Source organism: Sapajus apella, unplaced genomic scaffold (genome assembly GCF_009761245.1).
Source record: "Sapajus apella isolate SASKATOON/1434 unplaced genomic scaffold, GSC_monkey_1.0 scaffold52, whole genome shotgun sequence".
NCBI lineage: Eukaryota > Metazoa > Chordata > Mammalia > Primates > Cebidae > Sapajus > Sapajus apella.
The window spans coordinates 12,239,086-12,262,991 of record NW_022436992.1 but is presented as its reverse complement, the minus strand read 5'-3'; the positions used below and the strand labels follow the sequence as shown (position 1 = coordinate 12,262,991).

General features: G+C 45.3%; 2 protein-coding genes across 8 annotated transcripts in view; one reads left to right on the top strand and one right to left on the bottom strand.

Moving 5' to 3' along the window:
- The first annotated feature begins 2,933 nt into the window (after positions 1-2,933).
- Positions 2,934-9,848, top strand: CD8A (CD8a molecule). Of its 3 annotated transcripts, XM_032243615.1 has the most exons (7): positions 2,934-3,082; positions 3,481-3,833; positions 3,915-4,268; positions 4,850-4,960; positions 5,168-5,278; positions 6,389-6,419; positions 8,490-9,848. In XM_032243615.1, exons 2-7 carry the CDS (start codon positions 3,785-3,787, stop codon positions 8,539-8,541), a joined length of 708 nt encoding a protein of 235 aa, XP_032099506.1. In that variant the 5' UTR covers positions 2,934-3,082; positions 3,481-3,784; the 3' UTR covers positions 8,542-9,848. The 3 variants fall into 3 exon arrangements, with proteins under 3 accessions (XP_032099506.1, XP_032099507.1, XP_032099505.1); XM_032243616.1 differs by lacking the exons at positions 2,934-3,082; positions 8,490-9,848 and adding an exon at positions 7,227-7,563 and having other exon boundaries at positions 3,125-3,833; XM_032243614.1 differs by lacking the exon at positions 2,934-3,082 and having other exon boundaries at positions 3,135-3,833.
- The window catches only part of RMND5A (required for meiotic nuclear division 5 homolog A), a 73,638-nt gene continuing 56,013 nt past the window's right edge, over positions 6,282-23,906 (bottom strand). The window contains exons 8-11 of one of the 5 annotated variants that reach the window (XR_004258311.1): positions 23,202-23,356; positions 21,778-21,865; positions 10,929-11,063; positions 6,282-6,601 (exon numbers count right to left, since the gene is read on the bottom strand). Coding sequence is in view for 4 of the 5 variants with exons in the window: in XM_032243613.1 (XP_032099504.1) it covers positions 21,802-21,865; positions 23,202-23,356 (219 nt within the window). In the remaining variant the exon portion in view is untranslated. Of the gene's footprint in view, positions 6,602-8,719; positions 11,064-17,204; positions 21,306-21,777; positions 21,866-23,201; positions 23,357-23,906 lie in introns of those variants that run through there. The other 4 variants (XM_032243613.1, XM_032243610.1, XM_032243611.1 and 1 more) reach the window with 4 other exon arrangements.

Genomic DNA, 23,906 nt, shown 5'->3' with positions numbered 1-23,906 from the left:
AATTTCCCAGCTGTGATTCCAGGCCGTCCCTGCAGTCCATATTTTAGGAGGAGTGGCACAGAACCCCAATGAAATTCCTACCACTGCTCTGCCCAGTTATGCATTTTGAATACATCTTCAACCTAAATTAAAATTTTCCATTTCCATGGACCAGTTTAAATAAGCGTAGAAACTGGTTACTATCTTACCCTATTTGCCTCTGGATGTTTTTTAAAATAAGGGGCTTGCTTAAAGGAATGCAGCCATTCACATTTCTTCATGCCATCCCAAGTGAGTGCTGCAGTGTGGGGTGTGGGAGCTTACCTGGCAGTGATGGATAGGCCCAACCCAGCCATCTGCACACCTGGTCTATAGAAAGTATCTCCAGAACTTGTGCAATTGCATCTGTTCTTCTGCCTACTGCAAGGCGGATGTCATTGTGGTTACATCAAGAATGCACTGTGTTCTGTGAAAAATATCACTGGGGTCACAAGCCTCCTTGGTGGGTTTGACATGTTGCCTTGTCCTCCCCACAACTCGCAGGGCTAAAAGGCCCCCAAGCTGATTTCCGGGAGACTAAGATGGAACTACTCTGTTTTCAAGCAGTACACCCCAAAATCTGGCCATCATCATACTCAGGGGCCTGGTTCCCAAGATCCAAATGTGGGGAGGTTGACTCTGGCCCCCTCAATGCTTCCATCACTGGGCAAGTGCAGTTTCGTGTCTAGCCATCTTTACCACCCTCCTGATTGCAGCCTTTGGCCAGTAGGGCTATTTGACACTCCTGATACAGTGCTGATGGTGCTGAGCAAAATGGCAAACTGCCATCTAGAGCAAGGATTGATGTGTTGGTGGCCTGTCTGGACTTTATTCCTTCCTTGTCTCCTTCATTCAGGTAAGCTGAGGCACAGCACTATGTCTATACAGCAAGGGACCCACATACCATGCACACACACATGCATACATCAATATGCCAGTTCTGACCATCAGTGCAAAGGTGCTTTCTTCCTCAACTCCCTCATCTTCCATTTGAAAAAGCTGCAGGTACTGGTGCAAGTCCTCAGTGATACAGATACATTGTACCTACCACAGCCTGGATAGCATTGTAATAACAGGCAATTGCCAAATTTGTCCACTAACAGCAGAATTAAATTATGGAACACCCATATAAAATGCACCCATTTATAAGAATGGGGTGGATTTACATCTGCTGAAAGCTCTCCTACTGTGAAACAAGATAGGTTGCAAAATATGTATACCTCATACAATCCCATGTGTCTAAGATGATGTATAAAACATCTGTTTATGTAGATACTGTCTGTTTTCTGTGGGGAGCAGATGACGGTGATGAGAGTTGAGACAGGGAACTCTGTGCTGGTTTTTGAATTGTCCGAACTTTCCCAAGAACATATTGCACTCTTGTCTCTTAAAAGACATTAAAAAATTTTCTGAATATAAAATGTTCCATCTTAGAATAAGCATCTTGGATGCTTTGAGGAACCTGGAAGGAGGTACTGAAATCAAAATAATTAGGGAAAAAAAAAGCCCATCCAGTCCCAGATATGGTGGGTCACACCTATAATCTCAACACTTTGGGAGACCAAGGCGGGGCTGAGTGCTTGATCTCAGACACTGGAGACCAGCCTGGGCAACATGGGTGAAACCCCATCTCTACCAAAAATACAAAAATTTAGCCGGGCATGGTGGTACACTCCTGTGATCTCAACTACTTGGGAGGCTGAGGTGGGAGGATCACTTGAGCCTGGGAGATAGAGGTTGCAGTTAGGTGAGATCATGCCACTGCATTCCAGCCTGGGAAACAGACCAGACCCCGTCTCAAAAAAAAAAAAAAAAATAGCAACAACAAAAAAAATCCCACCCAACACTTAAGTTTGGGCCTCACAAGGACAAAGAGCACAGTTCAACAAGAACAGCTCAGCCCATGCTGTGCTTCTGGGGATGGAAGACACATCATGAAGTCTGGGGCACAGTCCTGGCCCAGGAGAACTCGTGGGTGGGGCAGACACGTGGAACACAGAATGCTAGGTGGCTTGCCTCTAGGATCAAGCAGTAGCAATGTGAGGTGCAGCCACTATGGGATTCAAAGTGGAAAGACTCAGAAACCCCGAAGAAATGGGAAGAGGGCATGCCAGTGGGGACAGAAGGTTTCAGGACAGCAACAGACAAAAAAGAAGGATGAGCCTATAGTCCCAGCTACTCAGGAGACTGAGGCGGGAGGATCACTGGAGCTCAGGAGTCCCAAGCTCAGCCAGAGCAAAATAATGAGGCTCCAGCCTTTTTTTTTTTTAAAGGGAAACAAAAGGGAAGGGACGACACATGTGTGCCAGGTATAGAAGAGAGAAAACCACCTCCACCAAACATTCACCCATGTCACCCACACCTCCCTGCAGAGTACCCAGAGCTGGGGGTGAAAGAAATGAGGTCCAAGTGAGACAGCACAGGAGCTGGCTCCAGGGCTTAAACAGACCAGTATCCCTGTTCTGATAGGGACTGTAAGTGCAAGGGTATGAAAGCACAGAGCGCAGTGGTTGGATGACTTCAAGCCTGTGAAGCTGCAGTTGCAGGTGTATGGGAAAGGCTGGGCAGGGGGCTGCGCAGAGGCTGGGAGGAGCCAGCACCCTAGGCCTGGTCAACTAAGCTGGGGTTGAGTTTCCATCCGGCAATGCAGTCCATGGGAGGCTGCAGGAGTGATGTCAGATCCCCTTTATGAGAATAATAATAATTTTTTTTTGAGATGTAGTTTTGCTCTTGTTGCCCAGGCTGGGGTGCAATGGCTCACTGCAACCTCTGCCTCCCGAGTTCAAGAGATTCTCCTGCCTCAGCCTCCCACGTAGCTGGGATTATAGGCACCTGCCATCATGCCCGGCTAATTTTGTATTTTTAGTTGAGAGGGGGTTTCTCCATGTTGGTTAGGCTGGTCTGGAACTCCTGACCTCAGGTGATCTGCCTGCCTCATCCTCCCAAAGTGCTGGAATTACAGGGAGAATAATAACTTTTTTAACAGCGTGGCTGGAAGACAAGTCAGGAGAGAGACTGGTGTGGAGGCTCTTGCAAGGGCCGCAAGAAGAAATGAGGCTGTGTGGTGAGTGTAGCCGCTAGGTGAAAGCCCGGAAGGGTGAGGTCAGCAGAGACACCCAAGGCTTCGGCTGCTGCCGCCCTCATGGAAATCTCCCGGGGGAAGGGAGAGGGCCCTTCCTCGCTGAACACTGCGGCTGCTCTGCCCGAGTTCCCGTGAAGCGGGCAGGTCGCTAGCTCTTCTTTCTTTTCAGTCCTCAGTGCCCATTTTGCCGATAAAAAGCCCCAAAGTTCAAGAGACGCGTTTAGTGAAGGCAAAGGAAGGGACACTCCCCTCCTTTCCTGCCTGCTCTCGCCCTCACTTCTTGAAATCTTTGATCTCTCTTCACCCACTCTGTCAATCTCACAAGACAGCCATTTCCAAGGACTATTTCCAAGCCCTTTTCCTCATCCCCAAATCCGCAGTTTTCAGCTGTCCCCAGCTGTCCCCAGCTGCCCCGCCAGGCTGCCTCGACGGCCCCGCTCACGGCCCCAGACTCCTCACCCGGCTGAAAGGCTACAACCGCGAAAAGGAGGGTGACTGTCCTCGGCGGGGGCTTCAGGTGACATCACATCCTCCAAATGCGAAATCAGTCTCCGGGCAGGTCGAAGGGCGCAACTCCCCTCCCCCCCCCCCCCCCCCCCCCGCTCTGCGCCCCACCGGCTCCCGCGCGCTGCTCCTCGAGCCCGAGCTTCTAGCTGAGCCGCGCCGCGTCCTGGGGAGCGCGTCATGGCCTCGCCCGTGACCGCCTTACTCCTGCCGCTGGCCCTGCTGCTCCGTGAGTTTGTGACCCCCGGGAAGGCAGGGTATGGGGCGGTCGGGGGGCGCGGGACTCAGCCTCGCTGCCTGCTGCCTGCAGACGCTGCGAGGCCGAATCGGTTCCGGGTGTCGCCGCTGGATCGGACCTGGAACTTGGGCGACAAGGTGGAGCTGAAGTGCGAGGTGCTGCTGTCCAACCCGGCCTCGGGCTGCTCGTGGCTCTTCCAGCCTCGCGGCGCTGCCGCCAGCCCCACCTTCCTCCTATACATCTCCCAAACCAAGCCCAAGGTGGCCGATGGGCTGGACACCCAGCGCTTCTCCGGCAAGAAGATGGGGGACAGCTTCATTCTCACCCTGCGCGACTTCCGCGAGAAGGACCAGGGCTACTATTTCTGCTCTGCCCTGAGCAACTCCATCATGCACTTCAGCAGCTTCGTGCCGGTCTTCCTGCCAGGTTCGGGCGCGGGGTGCGGCGCCTCTCCGCATGGGGCTTGGGGTTCCCCTCACTTTGTTTTCCACACGGAGGCCCTGCTTTCAAGCCTCCTAGAGCACCTGGAAGCGACTTAGATACTGTTCCCATTTCATAGACGGGCAAACTGAGGCTAACCTGCGGCTGACTGGGGACTGGAGATGGCTTTTTAAGTCCGGCTGATCTGGGCTCGAGTTCGGATGCTTGCGTGGTTCTGGGCAAACGACTTAAATTCTCTGCGCCTCTGTTTGCTCGTGGGTAAAATGCGGACAGAAAACTTAACCCGCGCTCCAGGGTTGCTGGTTCAGCCCAGGAGAGAGGCCGGGTGCCAGGAAGCGTGCTCCTGCGCTCTGGCCCCGGGCGCCGCGTGCTCAGGGCTGAGCCTGGGCCGAGCACAGGGGTAGGCGAGCATTCCCGGGTCTTCATCCCGTCTCCTCTGCCATCCCTTCTCCCAGGAAAACCCCGGGGGAGGATCCCCCGTGGGGAAAGGCGCCCCGGGCCAGGCTGGGTAGCGGCCAGTCCATAACCCCAGCCTGGTCCCCGACCACGCTCTGTTGCTCCTGCAGCGAAGCCCACCACGACGCCAGCACCGCGACCACCCACACCGGAGCCCACCACTGCGTCGCAGCCCCTGTCCCTGCTTCCACAGGCTTGCCGGCCAGCGGCGGGGGGCGCAGGTGAGACGTGCGGGGTCCTGGGGCGCGGGCGGCACGGACCGCGGGGACAGCCCATGCCAGGGGCAGCCCTGATACTGTAGGTAGAGCCGGGGGCTGCCCAAGTGGTGGGAAACCGAGACCTGAGGCTAAGAGACGTGTCCCGGACTGTGGGCCGGGTAGGGGGATCCCGGGCCCGCTCCTAAATGTTGTTGTCTTTGGTCTCGTCAGTGGACACGAGAGGGCTGGACTTCGCCTGTGATATCTACATCTGGGTGCCCTTGGCCGGGACCTGCGGGGTCCTTCTCCTGTCACTGGTCATCACCATTTATTGCAATCACAGTAAGTCCCGAGGAATCGCGGCGAGGATGAGTACGCCCAGCTCCCGCCCTCGGCGCTGCTAGTTCCAGGCAGACCTCGCGGGCGGTGGGTTGAGATTTCTGGGACTCCGGAGCTGCCCCACAGGTAAAGGCACTTCTTTCCTGGAGATAGAACGCGAGAGAGCTCTTCCTGCTCCTTCTCGCGCTCTGGGAGAGGTTTTGGGAAGATAAAGCCCTGTTCCCAGAGGGGCTGCAACAGGTGTGTTCTGTCAGCGAAGCCCGCAGCGCGCGCACAGGTCGGTACACAGGACAGACGCCCGCCGGGAGGGGGCCGCTGTGGCCCTGGGTCAAGTGCCCATAAGGGTTAGGTCAAAACCACGACCAGTTCACCCTTGGTTCCCTTCCCGCAAGCGGCCCATCCCGCTTTGGGTCCCATGCAGGGGAAGTGCCGGATCAGGTCTACAGGCTCCTCGCGTTCAGTCGCACCTATAGTTGCATTTTTTTCCTTTTTTTAATTTTCTTTTTTATTTATTTTATTTATTTTTATTTTATTTATTTATTTATTTATTTATTTTTGAGACGGAGTCTTGCTCTGTCACCAGGCTGGAGTGCAGTGGCACAATCTCGGCTCACTGCAACCTCCGCCTACTGGGTTCAAGCGATTCTTCCGCCTCAGCCTCCCGAGTAGCTGGGACTACAGGCGCGTGCCACCACACCCGGATAATTTTTGTACCTTTAATAGAGACGGGGTTTCATCATGTCCAGGATGGTCTCAATCTCTTGACCTTGTGATCCGCCCGCCTCGGCCTCCCAAAGTGCTGGGATTACAGGCGTAAGCCACCATGCCCGGCCTCATTTTTTTTTTTTTCTTTAAATTGATGCTTGAGACGAAGTATGGATGAGAAACCCTTACCTGGGTCTCAAGAGTTATAATCCTCAAAGAAATAGAGGAAAGGAAGGAGAATTCGTGAGGACAATTCGCTATCTGTCCCATCCAATTTCAGCCCATGATCATTCTGAAACGATTTTTTTGTAAAACCAAAAATCAAAACAAAACAAACAAAATACCCCGTCTTTGGGGACTACTGGTGGATGGGGGCACTCACTTTTTCCCTTCTTTCTCCTTATCCAGGGAACCGAAGACGTGTTTGCAAATGTCCCCGGTGAGTCTCTTTTGAACCCTCAGCCTGCTCACCTTGGGCAGCCCTGGGGTGGGGTCCTGATTTCCGCAGCAGCAAATAGTGGGAACTTTTCCCAAAGGGAGGTCAAGGCCGTGGAGTCCTAGGGCAGGGAGTCAGCTCGTTCCAGGGCAAAGAGAAGCTGAGGCTGGCATCTGGCCTGCATCCTTGAGAAAAAGGAGGCCCGGGTTAGGCTGGTGCTGAGAGCAGTGTGACTCCAGTAAATCTCCATCTTAATTGATCTGGCACTTAAAAAACAAAACAAAACAAAAAAACCCGAATGGCTTTGGTTCCTAATTTCTCTGTATCATGTAGGGCCTTGGTTTTCTGCCAAGGACTAGAGTAGAAAAAAGGGGAACCAGATGCAGGGACAATTCACTACCTGGCAGCTCAAGTGACTGCCCATCCAGTTTCAGACCAGGATCATTCTGAAATGATTTAAAAACAAAAACAAAAAAACACATTTTCTGTTAAAAACCTCCTCTCTTCACCTGTTCGTTGAGGCATCCCTGTGGTGGCATCTAACAAGTGCCTGCTGTCACCAGGCACTGTGATGGGGTGATACTCCCCATCTCTCTTAATCCTCACAGCAACCTTGTCCCACCTCACAGCTCATCGGCTCAAGGATTAGGAAACCTACCCAAAGTGGCAAAGGCACAATTAAACTCAGATTATCAATAATAATAGCCATTTGATGAAAGTTACCATACACATTACTTGCTTTATAGATTTTTTTTTTTTTTACCTTTTATAACAACCTTTAAAGTAGTTATGATCACCTCCATTTTACAGATAAGGAAACTGAGGCTCAGAACACTTAGTGATTTGTCCAAAGCCATACTGCCGGCAAGTAGTGGAGCAGCAACTTCCAGCCAAGGCTCAGACACCTACCCGTGGTTGTAGGCTGAAGTGTTAAGGATAACCAACTATGTACACCAGTTCTTTCTGGTAGATAAAATAGTTTACATTTTATACCTGGAGTTTGCATTTTATACTCCTTTACATTTTTCTGAGGGTATCCAAGTTCAGGACTTTATACATTGTTATTTTTAACAATGGAAATGCAACGAATTTCCAATGCATATGTTATAGGTGATATACCACGGAAATAAAGACTCTTTAAAAATCAGCTGGGTGTTGTGGCACGTGCCTGTAATCCCAACGACTCAGGATGTTGAGGCAGGAGAATCACCTGAACCCGGGGGGCAGATTCAGTGAGCTGAGATCGTGCCACGGCACTCCAGCCTGGGTAACAGAGCACGATTCCATCACACACACAAAAAAGGAGAAACTTCGTTTTTTCGCATTTTTATTATTCAGGGTGCACTTGGGAACTTTTGCAGGAGAATCATCCCTTTTCTCTTTTCTGAAAACTCTCATTTTGAGATGAATAACTGAGAATAAAATTCTGCCTTAAAATACAAAGCTATACAGATTAAACACATCTGGGGAATTTCACCACCCGAGTTAATATACTCAGTGATGACAGCGGGCAGCTCAGCTTCAACAGAGAGGTTTTAGAGGGCTGAGAATGCAGACATGACACTCATGATGAATTAGCATATTTAGGAGGTGCTAGACTGGTGCTGAATTAACACACATTTTTAGCGTAACATCATTTGGCTGATGGTGGTGACTTGCTGACATCCTCCTCTATCCCTGTGATCCTCTGGGGCTGAGACTCAGGTCAGCTAACGACTTTGGTTATCAGCCTGACTCTCACGCCTCTGTGGAGACCTTGACAAGGGCTCCAGGAAGCTGGAGTAACTCCGTTTAGATCCTGGCTCAGCCACCTCCTGGATGTGTGAGCTTGGGCAAGTTTAACTTCTCAAGCTCAGTGCCCACCCCAAGGCTGCTGTGAGGATTACATGAGATGGTGCAAGTAAGGCACTTGGCAGGGGTGCTCTGCTGAGGTCCTTCCCCGAGTCCCATGCTGGCGCCCCAGGGGCAGGTTCTCAGATCTTTCAGAGGCTGGGGGTTTGGGAGGCTGGACATGGATGGATGTTGCACTGATGGGGTTCTCGCTACGACGATGGTGGCCTTCCTCTCTTTCAGGCCTGCGGTCAAATCGGGAGGCAAGCCCAGCCTTTCGGAGAGATACGTCTAACCCTGTGCGACAGCCACTGCGTTACTTCAAACTGAGATCTTGCCTTTTGAGAGAGCAAGTCCTTCCCTTTCATTTTGTCCAGTCTTCCTCCCTGTGTATTCGTTCTCATGATTATGATTTTAGTGGGGGTGGGGTGAGAAAGAATACTTTTTCTTTATGTGTTTGACGGGAAACAAAACTAGGTAAAATCTACAGTACACCACAAGGGTCAGAATACTGCTGGGCGCACATTGGGGTAGCGGGTGGAAAGGGGCAGGCCAGAGCCGCCCGCAGAGCCTTGTTCTCAGAATCATGCTGACAGAGCCGGAGGCACCCAGTCATCTCAACCTCCTCTCCGCCCATTTTACAAAGGAGGAGGCTAACGCCCTGAGACAGCTTGATCAGAGGCACACAGCAAGTCAGGGTTGGAGCGGGAGCTGGAGGGACCTTGTTTCCCAGCTCAGGACTCTTTCCTTCACACCATTCAGGGCTTTCTTTCGGAGGCCCCCCTGTCTCAGGGTGAAGTGCTTGAGTCTCCAACTGCAAGGAAACAAGTACTTCTGGATAACCTGGGATACTGTGCCCAGAGCCTCGAGGAGATAATGAATTAAAGAAGAGAACTGCCTTTGGCAGAGTTTTATAATGTAGTTGAACAATATCTAACTTTTTAAATATATATAATAAAGCCTAAAATTGTATAAATCTAAAATAAAGTGAAGGCTGATCTTCACCCTGGAAAATGAATCCCTCTGTCGCTAAAGAAAATCTCTGTGAAACCCCCATGTGGAGGCAGAATTGCTCTCCCAGCCCTTGCCTTGCAGAAGGGCCCATGAAAGAGGAGAGGCCACTCCTTTACACATAGAGTCTGAGCATCAGTGAGGTTAAACTAAGGCCCTCTCGAATCTCTGAATTTGAGATACTAGATTCAAACATGCTGTTGGGATCACTGATGACTTTTTACAGTTTGTAAAGACAATTGTTGGAGAGCTGCTCACACAGCCCAGGCCTCTGCTCAACAGCAGATGCACGGATGAGGCAGACCTGACTCTCTTAAGGAGGCTGAGAGCCCAAACTGCTGTCCCAAACACACATTTCCTTGCTTACCGTATTATCCAAGAAATGCCTGCCACCATTAAAGAGAAAAAACTTAAGTAGATAAGGAAATACGAACCACTCATAATTTCTTCACCTGTTAATATGGTGTACATTCTTCCTGATTACTTTCTACACATACATGTAAAATATGTCTTTCTTTTTAAAATGGGATTGTACTGTGCTGTTATAAGTGGCTTTAATGAATAAACATTTGTAGCATCCTCTTTAAACAGCATCCCATTTTGATCGTGTCATCATTTATTTAACTATTACCTGTTGCACATATTTTTGTTTCTTTAGGAAAAGACCTAAAATTATTTAATCAGTCCCCACCTTCACCCTGAGCCTGCCATTTTCACATCAATCAAAACAGATTAGCTTCACCCTGCATCACCCTTCTTCCTTTTGTTCTTTCTTGGTAACAGATGTGATGATGCTCCTTTCATGACAAATCACAAAGTCATCTTGTTGTTGAGGTAAAATATACATACTGAAAATTGCTAAGTTGTAAATGGACAGTTCGATAACATCATAAAGCAAACATACATCCACGTAACCAGCCCTCTAGAAGTCTGTTGTAAATTTTAAAGCCAAGATACTTTTAGAGAACAGAAAGCAAGGGTGGCTTTCCATTCCCTAAATGAAGTATCCTGTGTGTGAAGGCAGAAGAGAAAGCTGAGAAATTTCCCATGAGACAAATTCTCCATGTCCCTCCTCCCTGAGCCCAGTTGATCAGAGCCAGGAGGAGCCTGGCACACTGAGGGCCCGGTCAGGGCAGGTGCCAGGTTTCGAGGCCTCCTGTGGAAGCAGGGCCTGGGCTCCGGGCTACCTCTGGATTCCCTGGGAAGGATGAGGCAGAGCATCTCGCAACAGGTCTCTGCCCTTCTCGTGGGAGAAATTAGTGAAGTTAACCCTGGAGCACCAATGAATGTCAAAGAATCTGTGTCAGGGCAAAAACAGGAAAAGGGCATTTCTGCCACAAGCAGCATTTCCTCTTCAACCTGGAGCTCAAAGTTGGTGGTGGTGAGTGGTGGAGGGGCCACCCTTGGGAGGCTGCGGAGAGGGCCAAATACTTAACTGATTTTTTTTTATACCCTCAAAGAAAAAACTGGATTCCACTTGCCACAAGTAAAATGGTAAACAATAATTTGGAAGTTAGAAATATCAATATAGGAAAATGCATTCATTAGAGCTAGCCCTCTGGACCAGGAAGAAAATAGAAAACAAATCTGCAGGCCATGCAGGCCTAAAACACACTCATGGTGGGCTGTGAATTCAGGCTTAGGAATCAGCAACAACCACAGACATTCAACCTGTTCATTCTACACACGCAGAAGGAGCACTCCACAGCCAGCCTCTGGTCCAACAATGTTTCATTTGCCAATTGCTAGCCTGAGACATTAGTTCTACACATCTTCTTCTTATGTGCCCATAAATTTTTTTTGACCCTGAAAAACACAAAGAAGAGAAATGACTCCTTTATTATGCTGGAAACTGGGTATCAGCTGGCTGGAATCCAGCCTCAATGTGGTTCATTTAACATGCATTCATTTAATAAAAACATATCCTATTTGTGGAAGAAAAAAGCCAGAGAGAAATTTGTCATTTCCTTCTCCAGCTGTTCCATTGGTTTTAAGAAAGCCCACCCTACCTTTGAAAATTCCTCATGAATCTTTATCCAAGTGGGTTAGGGAGAAATCTCCCTTTTCTACCAGCCAGAAACTGCCTCCTTCCTGCCCTGGATCTGTGTGCAAATACTTCTCTGCACACAATTTTATGAATACCTGGGGCAGCACCACTTAAGCTGCTCCTAAAAGCAGGGTTGAGCAGCATTTCTCCACCAAAGAGAACTAAAGGAGGCGTCAGTAGCATAGTGGTTAAATGCAGAGGCTCTAAACCAGCCTTCTGATGCCTGTCACAGCGGCTCAGGCCTGTAATCCCAGCACTTTGGGAGGCCAATACAGGTGGATTGACTGAGCCCAGGAGTTCGAGACCAGCCTGGGAATCATGGTGAAACCACATCTCTACAAAAACTACAAAAAAAAATTAGCCAGGTATGGTGGTACACGCCTGTAGTCTCATCTACTCAGGAGGATCTCTTGAGCCCAGAAGTTTGAGGCTGCAGAGAGCCGAGACCATGCCACTGCACTTCAGCCTGTGCAATGGGGCACAACCGTCTCAAACAAAAACAAAATACACCAGCCTCCTGGTTCTGTTACTTACTTAACTGTGTTCTCTAGCAAGTGACTTAATGTCTTCATCCCTCAGTTTCCCCACTTATAAAATGGAACTCATAATAGTCCCTACCTCAAAGTACATGAGTTCATACATGTTTTCTCAACTGCCTGGAACAGCTCCGGGAACATGGTAAGCAAATAATAAATGTATGCTAAAAAAATGAACTTGTACTGAGTTTTTCCAAACCAGTGCCATATTGATTATACTCTGAATGCAGCTCTGTGAGTCTGATTCTTCCCATTTCTGTTATTCCCCCAAAAATGTAAACAGTAACCATTCCTGACTGATATGTTATTACATATACCCCAGGATCTCAGCACCCTGTGCACAGCAGGGTGAATGCATCTCAGGAAAGCTCTGTCCCAGACAGACTCAGCCCCTGACAGCACTGTGTTATTTGAAATTCACCTCAGCCTTGAATCCGGAGTGCCACCACCCCACTTCCGCTGTTGATGGCTATGGTCATTAATTCTACAAGGGAGCTCTGGTGCCGTGTTATTTTAGGTTAGTTGGGGTTTCACCATGTTGGCCAGGCTGGTCTCAAGCTCCTGACCTCAAGTGATCCGCCCGCCTCGGCCTCCCAAAGTGCTGGGATTACAGGCGTGAGCCACGGCGCCCAGCCACTAAATGTCTTTAAATAGAATAAAAAGGCCAGCCCCAAGTGGAATTTGAGAGAATTTACACAACCCACATAGTAGTATCTCATTTAGGTCTCATCAAAACTATGATGTAGGAACTACTATCATTCTGCTTTGCAGATGAGGAAGCAAAAGTGTAGGAAGTTTCTATTACTTATCCTCTGGGCAGCTGACGAAGGGCAGAGGAGGAAAAAAGTGTGCTGTACTATTTTGCCATCTTGGCACCTACTGAAGAGCCCTCCATCCCTTCAGACACATCTCACCTCTGAGTGCCAGTTACTATTTCTCCCTTTTCTGCTCCGCCTTAGCTGACCGTGGTCTGTAAATGTCATTTATATTCTATTGATTTAATAAAACTACCAGTTTATTCAATGTTCACCATAGCTCAGTATCTCATTTAGGTCTCATCGAAACTATGAAAACTATGATGTAGGAACTATTATCATTCTATTTTGCAGATGAAGAAGCAAAAGTGTAGGAAGTTTCTATCACTTGCCTGAGCACACAATTAGCGTCTGAAGAGATGGTAATGTGTCCAACTGAGACCACGTTCCCACACACACCTGCAGCCACACGCAGCAAATAAGTTGCCAGGTGGGGTTTCCAGGAAAGGCTCCTAGAGGGGCTATCTCAACGGAGAAGGTTGCTCTTTCCCCACCCACTTCCTCCTCCTTCCTGTCTGGAACACAGCTAGGATTACAAAAGAGTAAATTTGAGGTCGTATGTTAAGACCATGGAGCAGAAAGGAGTCTAGGCCCCTGATGGTCATGAAGCTACCATGCAAACCCCGTGCAACCTACTCCACAACTGCTACTAAGCCTAGTCCTAAGGGCACATGCTAGGAAGGACAGAGGCCCTCAGCCCCGTATTTCCTGAGCCACTCTTGAAAGCTTTCAAGACAATTTAATAATTTCCCGTGAAATTCCTCTTTAGGGCAGATTAGCTCACTAATCTCAAATATCTAAAGACAGCATAGTCTTGTGCTTAAGAATGAAAGAAAACTTAAAATGCGTTTCTAATTATTCTCAAGGGGAGAGCTTAGTCTTGAATGATAAGGACATGTCTTTCAAGAAACATTTTTACATCAGAGGGGAAAATGACACACTAGAATCCTTCATTTGACTGGATCCAACACTTGAGTGGTAGGTAAATGTCTGTATTTATTTATTTAGAGGTAGAGTCTTACTCTGTTGCCCAGGCTGGAGTGCAGTAGCCCAATCTTGGCTCACCGCAACCTCCACCTCCTGGGTTCAAGCAATTCTCCTGCCTCAGTCTCCTGAGTAGCCGAGACTATAGGCGCACACCACCGTGCCCGGCTAAGTTTTGTATTTTCAGTAGAGATGGGGTTTCATGATGTTGGCCAAGCTGGTCTTGAACTCCTGACTTCAAGTGATCTGCCCACCTCGGCCTCCCAAAGTGTTGGGATTACAGGCGTGAGCCACTGGGCCCAGCCACTAAATGTCTTCGAATAGAGTAAAAAGGCCAGCCCCAAGTGGAATTTGAGAGAATTTTACACAACCCACACAGTGTAGGAGACCAATATAAGGAGACCAGTGAAGTTAGAAACTCATCCTCCTAGAAAACATAGATAATAGAAAGAGTGGGAATACAGTTAAAACGCTAGAGCAAAAAAGCCCACTATCACTTGAGACAAGAACATCATACTGCTTTTCTAAATACCAGGAGGCTCAGAGCACTGTGTGATGAGCACATTGCCATCCTGTATTTCCTTCATGACATTTCTGACTCTCAGATATGACACTGATTCTCACTTAGAGAACAAGTCTGCCTTGTTTACCACTCTACCTGAGATCTCCAAGAGTACCCGAGACCAATACTCAACAAATACTGTGGTTTTTTGTTTTGGTATCTGTATCAAAACACCAGCCAGCAATAGATACCTTTCTTTTTTTTTTTTTTTTTTGAGATGGAGTCTCGCTCTTATTGCCTAGGCTGGAGTGCAAGTGCGACCTGGGCTCACTGCAACCTCTGCCTCCCGGGTTCAGGTGCTTCTCCTGCCTCAGCCTCCCGAGTGGCTGGGACTACAGGCGCCCGCCACCACCCCCAACTCAACAAATACTCACACTGACCTTAATTACCTACTGTCCTCCCCAGCTCTAGCCTTGTCCCCTCCCCTACCACGCTTCATCCCATTGTGGCCAGAGTGGGCCTTAAAAACATGCAACTATTACAGCCCTCCTGTCTCTTCCAACACTCTCGTGTTATTAACCTCACTACAGGACCTCAGCTCTACTTTTCTGTATTTTCCAGCAGTTTGTAGGCTGTTTCATCTTAGTGCCCAGCACAGTGGAAATGTTAAATGAGTGACTGCTAAGATGTCAAACCACAACATCTTAAAACTCACGTCTTTTTATTACAGGACTCTACTTTACATGCCAATGTTTAGCATAAAGCACTTTGCACTTTCTGTTCCGTTGTTCTGAGATGGAGTCTTGCTCTGTCGCCCAGGCTGGACTGCAGTTGGCATGACCTTCGCTTGCTGCAACCTCTGCCTCCCAAGTTCAAGCAATTCTCCTACCTCAGCCTCCCGAGTAGCTGGAATTACAGGTGCCCACCACCACACCCAGCTAATTTCTTTGTATTTTTAGTAGAAACAGGTTTTCGCCATGTTGGCCAGGCTGGTTTTGAACCCCTGACCTCAAGTGATCTGCCTGCCTCGGCCTCTCAAAGTGCTAGGATTATAGGCGTAAGCGACCATGCCTGGCCATAACTTTGCACTTTTCTAAGCTGAAAGGAAGTATAGCTAAATAAATGCAACATTGCCTGACAGGAGAGCTCACTAATTAGTAGCTCTGGATTACACAAGCCTTCTAGCATTGAGGTGCATCACCACATTTGCCAGCATAGAAGACTCACACAGGGTATGAAATACCCTACTGCTACAAGGAAAGTTTTTTTTTTTTTTTTTTTTTTTTAAGTACTTTCTATCATACATATATTGACAGATTTCAAAGAAATTTGGTGGATAAGTAGACCATTGCATTATTATTCTGTCATGCAAGGTTTTAAAAACTGACTCATTAGCAGGTCACAAAATCAAATCATTCTTGGTGAGCATTAAAAATGAAATAGCACATCACACACATTTGTAGCATTAAATATTGTTTTGCAAAATGTTTCAGAATTCTAAATTTTGTGTACACAGGGTTATGATATTAAATTTCTTACAGGGTGCTGACAGAAGAAAAGTTAGGAAAGCCTGTCCTTCTGCTGGGATATGGCTGATTATCAAGTTTTCTCTACTGGGGGTGAGAAGCATCAAGCTGTTTCGTTTAAGGGTGCATTTTTAGTCCCTGTCATTATGAAAATTATTTTTCATCTTTGATGCACACCATCCCTGTTTCGGTGAAGGGAATGGAAAATGCACTTTACCATGCTGCAAATACAGTACTCCCTCAATTACTTAGATGCTTAAAGAAATAACACTCATTTAAAAAAAAAAAAAACTACAGTTCAAAGCACAGTTAGTTTAAACTTTCTTGATGACTAACAGATTTACCCTTAGTCCTCAAAGGTAAATCCTATTCAGTGTGAGTGATCTTGACCTGCCACATTTACAAGGGAGGATATTTCCTGAAATAGGAAGCATCCAGGAAGCTCCTTATAAAGGAAATCCGTTTTCTCATGACCATGCAGATTTCAGTTCAGTAGGTTTGAGCTCAGGCCTGAGATTCTGCATTTCTCATAGGCTCCCAAGTGCGGCTGATGCTGCTGGTCCATGGACAACACTTTTGAGTCCTAAGGAGCCCAAATGCTGGAGGGAAAGGTGGTGAGACCTTGGCCTGGCCTGCCAGGCCTCTTCTATACTACCTGGGCCACTAGCTCCAATGACTGGGTGGGATCACAAGGGTTTCTATAGGTAGGAAACATCCTAAAATCTCAGGTAACATCAAATCTCTTCGAAAATATACAAAAGGAGAACAAATAAATTCTTGGTCTCTACCACCTCAGCCTGCCATTGAGGACGAGGCAATTCAGTCTCTGGTCTTTCCTGGCAATGCTGACAGCACAAGTTCCACCGCACCAGCAGCCTGGACATCAAGCTGCTTCTGGGCTCCTCTTTGCCAGGCCTACACACTCACTGCCACTCTGGTCGGCACACCGATCAGAGTCCCTGCTGTGCACAGGAGGGGTGAGAGGGGGCAGCAGCCTGGAAACATTAACATAATTGCCTACTCAGAAACTCAGGACTCAGCTAAGTGTGGTGGCTCACGCCTGTAATTCCAACACTTTGGGAGGCCTAGGCAGACAGATCACTTGAGGGTCAGGAGTTTGAGACTAGCCTGGCCAACATGGTGAAACACTGTCTCTGCTAAAAACACAAAAATTAGCTGGGCATGGTGGCACGCACCTGTAATCCCAGCTACCCGGGAGGCTGAGGCAGAAGAATTGCTTGAACCCGGGAGGCGGAGGTTGCAGTGAGTCGAGATTAGGCTACTGCGCTCCAGCCTGGGCAACAGAGCGAGACTCTGTCTCAAAACAAAAACCACCACCACCAAAACTTGGGACAATACCCAGTCACCACCTCTTCTCGCTGTTGGTGGCACAGAAACAGAATAAGACGGTGACAGATATTTCCTTATGCAGACCCTTAGCAAATGCAGACAGCAATTCTACCACAGTCAGCACCTCCCTACTCCCTCCCTTATACCTTTGTCACCTGGCACATTTATACAGACCGGTTCCACAAAACACTTTTTAAATGTGCATTTCTTTAATTTTTAAAAATATACACAGGAGAAGCCATGTGTTTTACATAGGAATACACACATTAACAAAGCATTTCTTATAGTTTTCCAAAACTCTGTTATCAGTCAGAAATTTATAAATTAAATATATCAGAATTCTTAAAGTTAAAATGAATTCCCTGAAACTACCAGATATGCTAGACTTTTTCCAAAATCAAATGAACAGAGGATATGGATGTGGTTTGTGTTAAATAAGGTTTATTGTTAGCTTTATTGCCTATAGTCTATAAGATGCAACTTTATTGTGCCTTTGCAAACAGGATACATTTCGTAAAAAATTGATCAAAATTTTCCATACATATAGCTCTATATGATAGATTACAGTGCAACACTATTCTCATTACATAATTATAGAAATACTATAGAACCCAAGAGCACAGGGTAAGCAAAATAAATACAATCCTGAGCCATCTGAACAAGATGATTTGATGAATCCTTTAGTGTAAGTTTAGAAAACACAGAAAAGGAAAAAAATACATGCATACTGCAGTCATGAGCAAAATACATCAAACACCTAGTTCCTTGCTAGGTACAGGTGGGGGCAATGGTGAATTTCAGACACATGCACACTCACTCACGCTCCCATTTTCTTCTGCTTCCCTCCCAGCCCCAACACATTCATTCCCACCCCCTTCCCAAAGAAAAGATCAGGCACTAAATCCTAGTGAACCCCACAACTGCCTTGCTGGAGAAGGTTAAGTGACTGTTAAAATAAGAATGTATGTAGGTCCTCACCCACAACATGAAACAAAGCATGTGCTGTAAGCCAATTCCAGCTGCTCTTGCCTCTTTGGAAGTAAATGAAGCATATGCCCACTACAGCTTGAAACTGTAGTGGAAATGTCTTGAAAACAAAATTTTATGTCTCTTGCTATGTCTTGAAGTAAAATCAACAGTGGAAAATTCATCCTAAAACTAACTGCCTCGTCTGCTATTAAAATACATTTGTCATTCTATTTTTGGTATCTATTCAATTGTAGTTCATTAAGAACGGTTCATGAAGCTTGTACCGGCTTATGGTAAACATCAGTGTACCACACAAAGCCTGTTGCAGCTAGACAGGCTTATGAAACACCAAATCTTCTATGTGTTCCTTGCTAACATTCCCTCAAGACCACAGCATTCTAGTGTTACCAGAGATAACGTACGTATAGTTAAGTGATGAAAGGTATTTGGTTTGTGTCGTCACCTTATGCATCATAGTGATGAAACTAACCAAACTATGCCTCCATGCCTTCCCTGAAAATAACCTGAGTCGGCTGACTAAACAGACTGAGCAGCGTGGCTGTCAGTCCACTTTATCAGAGGTTGAGCTGGAAAACCAGAGGGCTAATGTAGTCTACCAGCAGCTTGTTTTGTGCGGTTAACCAAGAGTTCTTGGTTGCTGCAGTGTCCACTGTCCCAAAGGCTAAGCCACGGAGGTGGAAATCATTCACAGCATAAAGAACACTGAACTTAAGCTGCCTAACCTGCGGGACTACCTGGAGAGGACAAAAGAGGATCCTCATTCCCCACAAAATGTGGTGTAGGTTTTAGTGTCTCTGTATACATTAGCTGCTACAGAAAAGTTAAGATTTACTTCATAACTTTCTTATTTTCAATTAAATGTTCACACACTCAAAAAATACACACCCTATGAATATGAGGTGGCTCTTTTCTTCAAAATTTTTAAAATAAAGAGGCACCAATACCCGTTCATTTATGTATTAGAAGTCTCATATAATCACCAATAAAACAACGGAAATAGCATCTGTGATGATCACACAACAGAGAAAAAAGATCAAGAGACAACCTTAGCCACTATACAACTGTACTTGAACACTCAGATGCTCTGGCTAAGTCAGATTCTGAAGACTTGCTAATAAGGTTTTATTGGTGTAGCATAGTCTCATGGCCTTTGTCTATAACTGATATGTGGAAACAGTTCCCAAGAAAATTTTAGAAACCATTCTGAAATTCTGTCTTCGATGTACCTTATAATTAAATGTGACTGTTAAAATCTTGCCTCTGTCATTATCTTTTTTAAGCGGAGGCAAAGAGAGACAAAAAGCATCCTCCTGTACTGCTGACATGCAGAAAGCATCAGCGATGAAAGAGTCGTGACAGCATTTATGACGGAGTTTCTAGGGTAGGGAGGACAGAATGCTATATCTCAGCATCTTTGGTTAAGGTCTGGCCTCTTTAAATCCACCTCTCCCTCCCATTTAGTCTCTCATGAATTTTAGATCTATGCACTTAGGGATGGTCACAAGACATAATTTCTACGTAAAATTGTCAGATTCATGAGTTGCAGATTTTTTGGCCCTCACCCTGCCCAGGGTGAGTACAAGGACCTTACACAGAAAGCAGCAAAGTCAAATGCTTCAGTTAAAGCATGTTCTTTTTAAAGTTTTCATGAGCTGCACAAGAAAACTGTCAACAGTTTTTTGACTCCCAACATTAGGAGAGGGATAAAGCTGAGCTCTGGCTTTTGTCCTTAAAAGTGGCCCAAGCCAACTGTATGAAGTGTTCGGTCACCAAACACATTTACCACCAGCCTTCAGAGTACATCTGTCTCATTCAAACCTTATATGAAGCCTAAATGTTGTGTAGGTATATGGGGTGGAAAGATGAGAATAAGCTAACCTTGGCCTAGGGAGGAAAGGGTAAAAAACAAAAACAAAAAAAACAATACTCTAGGTTTTAATTCAAAGGGAAAAATATATATATATATGTATAATAAACTGGTTTACACCCTTAGTCAGACTGTTGCCTGGAATTCTCTACCTTCTCTTTCACAGTCCAGAGTTTGTCTCTGTTCTCTTCCTTCACTGCTTTAGTAAAGAGAGGGGGAACTTCAAAGAGGATTCCAACAGTGAAGCAGAATCATGGGGCAAAAGTCGCTATGGGGCCAGACTGAGGTTGGACCAGACAAGCACTCTGAGCTAGGCCAATCCCAACTGCTGGAGAACCCACATAGCAAGCAGTAGCCATCCACATAGGCCTAGCTACACAGTATGCAAACAGAGCTTTTCCGCAGCACTCTTTCGCTTCACAAACAAATCCCAGCTCTCCCAGGTAAACAGTTCAGAAAAAAACATCCAGGCTGGTGTACTACTGTAAATGCTGCCAGTTTCTAATTAGCACCAAATCTGTGATTGCCCTCCCTCAGACTAAGTCCATTTGTAGTTTAAAATGTGAAGCGCAACATTTCTCTTTGCTTCTGTTTTCTTTTTTCATTTTCTTATGAAAGTATTCCTATTGATATTCACTCCATGTCAGATGAAATAAAGTCACGAAATATTTGGTGATTTCCATGTAACATTCTTCTTATAATGAAGTAACTTCATGGGCTTAAGTCAGAATTATGTCCACAGAAGTCTTTTCCATGTGGTTCATCATACAGAGAGACTCTTACACATGGCTATTTCTGGACAGTACATTAAATGAAGATACCTCACAAGAGAAAAGATCATTATCTGTATCCATTAGATTAATATACAGATTCACAGTAATGAAATGATACACTTTGCTGAAGAGAGGCATCGAACATTATACTATTCAAACACAAAAACAGCAATAAACATTCTGTACTACAGAAAATTTGCTAGCTTCTAACTTTAAAGATTTAAAGTGGTGGGTCTGGTAACTGCATTTTAGAACTGGAACATGCTGCTTTCCTTCCAGATACACAATGTTTGATGCTGGTGCACATATATACACACATGCACAACACTGTGTCTGCAATGATATAACAGGGCTACCAGGACCAAGAGAGCAAATATCAACTTAAGAACACCTCTAACTTTAGAATTTCATTTTATTAAACATACTTTTAAAACAAGCACCTCTTGGCAATAAAGCAAAAAAAAACAAAAAAACAAATAATAGTACTCCTTCTACTCTAACGGAAGACTTCTCACACCAGCTGGTTAAACAATGAAATTTTTAACACACAGCCTGCTGGGGCTGCATGCAGAGCTAAAATGCAGGTGTGCTGACTTCTTGGAGCTGGAGCAGAGGAAAACATCAAAAAGCAAATCTGGAATCTATCACAGCTTTCTTCCTTAAGCAAATAAAAATGCAAATTAGTTTCATAACCACAATTTGTCAAACTTTTTCTGAAAACTTTTAATTATGTATACATAACTGAAAATAAAACTTTTTCACAAACACTCTCAAGGCTTACAATTATCAAGAAAATGACAAAAGTAAAAGCAGGAGAAATATTAAACACATGGTGGGGAGGTCAATTTCCGTTTCTGCTCTTAAAAAGTAAAAAAATCACCATATAATTAAGTACAAAAACCTGCACTGAATGACAACTGCTGGTGTATTTACTTGATCAGAAATGAAGACCAAGAATATAATAAAGCCCTATGATAATATTCACTGGGAGCACTCCCCTCAGTGTGTGTACACTAACAGGTTGGCAAAGTTTCTGGAGCATTAGCTTATAGAAACATGGGAGTCCTTGGTTAGCTGCATTATATGGAACATTCTCTTCTGAAATGCGCCCACAATTCAGTTTCACTTACAAATTGCAAACTAAAGTTATCTCTTCAGAAAAATATCTGTTTGGCATCTCCTGGGCTTTGTTCCATTGGACAGTATGGACATTTTAATCTAAAGACAAAAAGAAAACACTGAGTGAAGGAACAGGCTCAGCACTGAGTATTTAATTTTTATCTAGTTACAGAGTATCTTTAACAATTATACACATATATAAGAATACACAAAACACAGGTGTGCCTGTGCTTTGAGGATAAACTATGCTTTCCCTTAATGTAACTGCCAAGATTTGAAGGGTCACAAATACATTACCATCCATGCCAGATCCTAAACTGAAAGCCTGTTCTTCATTGAAAATTGCTTCATAAACAAAACAAAGATAACTTTTCTGAAAATTGTTTTTGGGGTTTCAAAAATAAATTCAATTTCCCTTTCCCAAAGGTTAAGGTTGCATCAGTCTCTAAATGAATTTCAAATGCACTGGTCACACAAATCCATTCAAGGGCAGTGAATGTGATGGCAGCTATAAGCTCACACCAAGAACAGAACAGCCCACATGGCTCACAGTGGGACATGAAACCAGTACAGTCTGAATGAAGATCAACAATTTTGGCCTGGCATGGTGGCTCATACCTGTAATCACAGCACTTTGGGAGCCTGAGGTGGGTGGATCGCTTGAGCTCAGGAGTTTGAAACCAGCCTGGGCAAACGTGGTGAAACCCCATCTCTAATAAAAATACAAAAATCAGCCAAGCACGGTGGAGCGTATCTTGTGATTTCAGCTATTCAGGAAGCTGAGGCATGAAAATTGTTTGAACCCGGGAGGCAGAGGTTGCAGTGAGCTGAGATTGCACTGTACTCCAGCCTGAGTGATGGAGTGAGACTCAATCTCAAAAAAAAAAAAAAGTTGAGCTCACTATCTAAAATAAATTTAAAATGCACATATTCTTTGAACCAGCAATTTGAATTCTAGGAATTTATGTGTATAGATAATTCACTTGAGCACTGTTTAGAGAAACAAATGTTCATCAATAGGGAATTGGCTACCCAATCTTATATTTCTATACAGTAAAATATGCTGCAGCTTTAACAAAAACAACGAGGGCTGTTTCTGCAGCATAGAAAAAGATCTCCAAGATACATCACTAAGCGAAAATGGCAAACTATGGAACATTATTTAGCATGCAACCATTTGTATAAAAAAAGGAGAAAATCTATCACCTGCCCAAAAAGTTAAGGAAGTTAAAGACATGCTTATAAATCTAATCACCAAATCCATAAACAAATAAAAAATAGTCAAATCAGATACCACCTACTCTGCCAAATGAATAGTTAAGAAATGTATTTAGTTCTAAATCTAGCTGCATTTTTTCAATCCTCATTACTTCTTATCCTCCTACCAAGTTCCAAAACCAAATTTATTTGCTAATATTTTTAAAAAGTCACTTACTTGCTACCATTAAACATTTTATTCAGGGCATCTCTTGATATAATATGACCACAGACCAATTTCATGGGTGGATTGTTATCTGTTGTTTGCTGACGAAGAATGGGGCAGGCAAATATAGAGTGATACCAGCACTTTTTACCAAGGTCCACTTCAATCTGTTAAAAAAGAAAAAAGCTAAAGTCATTATTTCGCAAAACCATCCACATGGTAATATACACTGTGCAGCAAAGAACACTGATCAGATATATTCACCTGAATATAACTTTCTATAGCACTCTTCTAACTCAAAGATGGAGAGTCTTAGTGATTCAAAGCGTTAATTAGCCTTCAAGATTATTTTCAAGAAAGCTGACAAAACATAAAAACAAGCCTGACAAACAGTGACCAGGTTATCACCTCTAATGGGCAGACCACGTCTAATGGCTTTACTGGCTGGACAACACAGTCTTTAGGTGAATTCAGACTTCAGTCTGCTCTGTCCTAGGGCATGTTAGAGATGCTTAAAACATAAACGGGAAACTGCCAGATGCCAGGCACCTGCCTCCACAAAACAAGTGAAGGCTCAAGTTCTTTTCACTTGTTCAAGTTAGCAGCAGTAGAGCAGGAGTGCTGCTTATATTCTGACCACACTCAGGCCTAGAACTGCACCTGTGCCTTTAATCAGAAAAGATCTTGGAGAAGAAGCTGGGGAAACCAACTGACAGG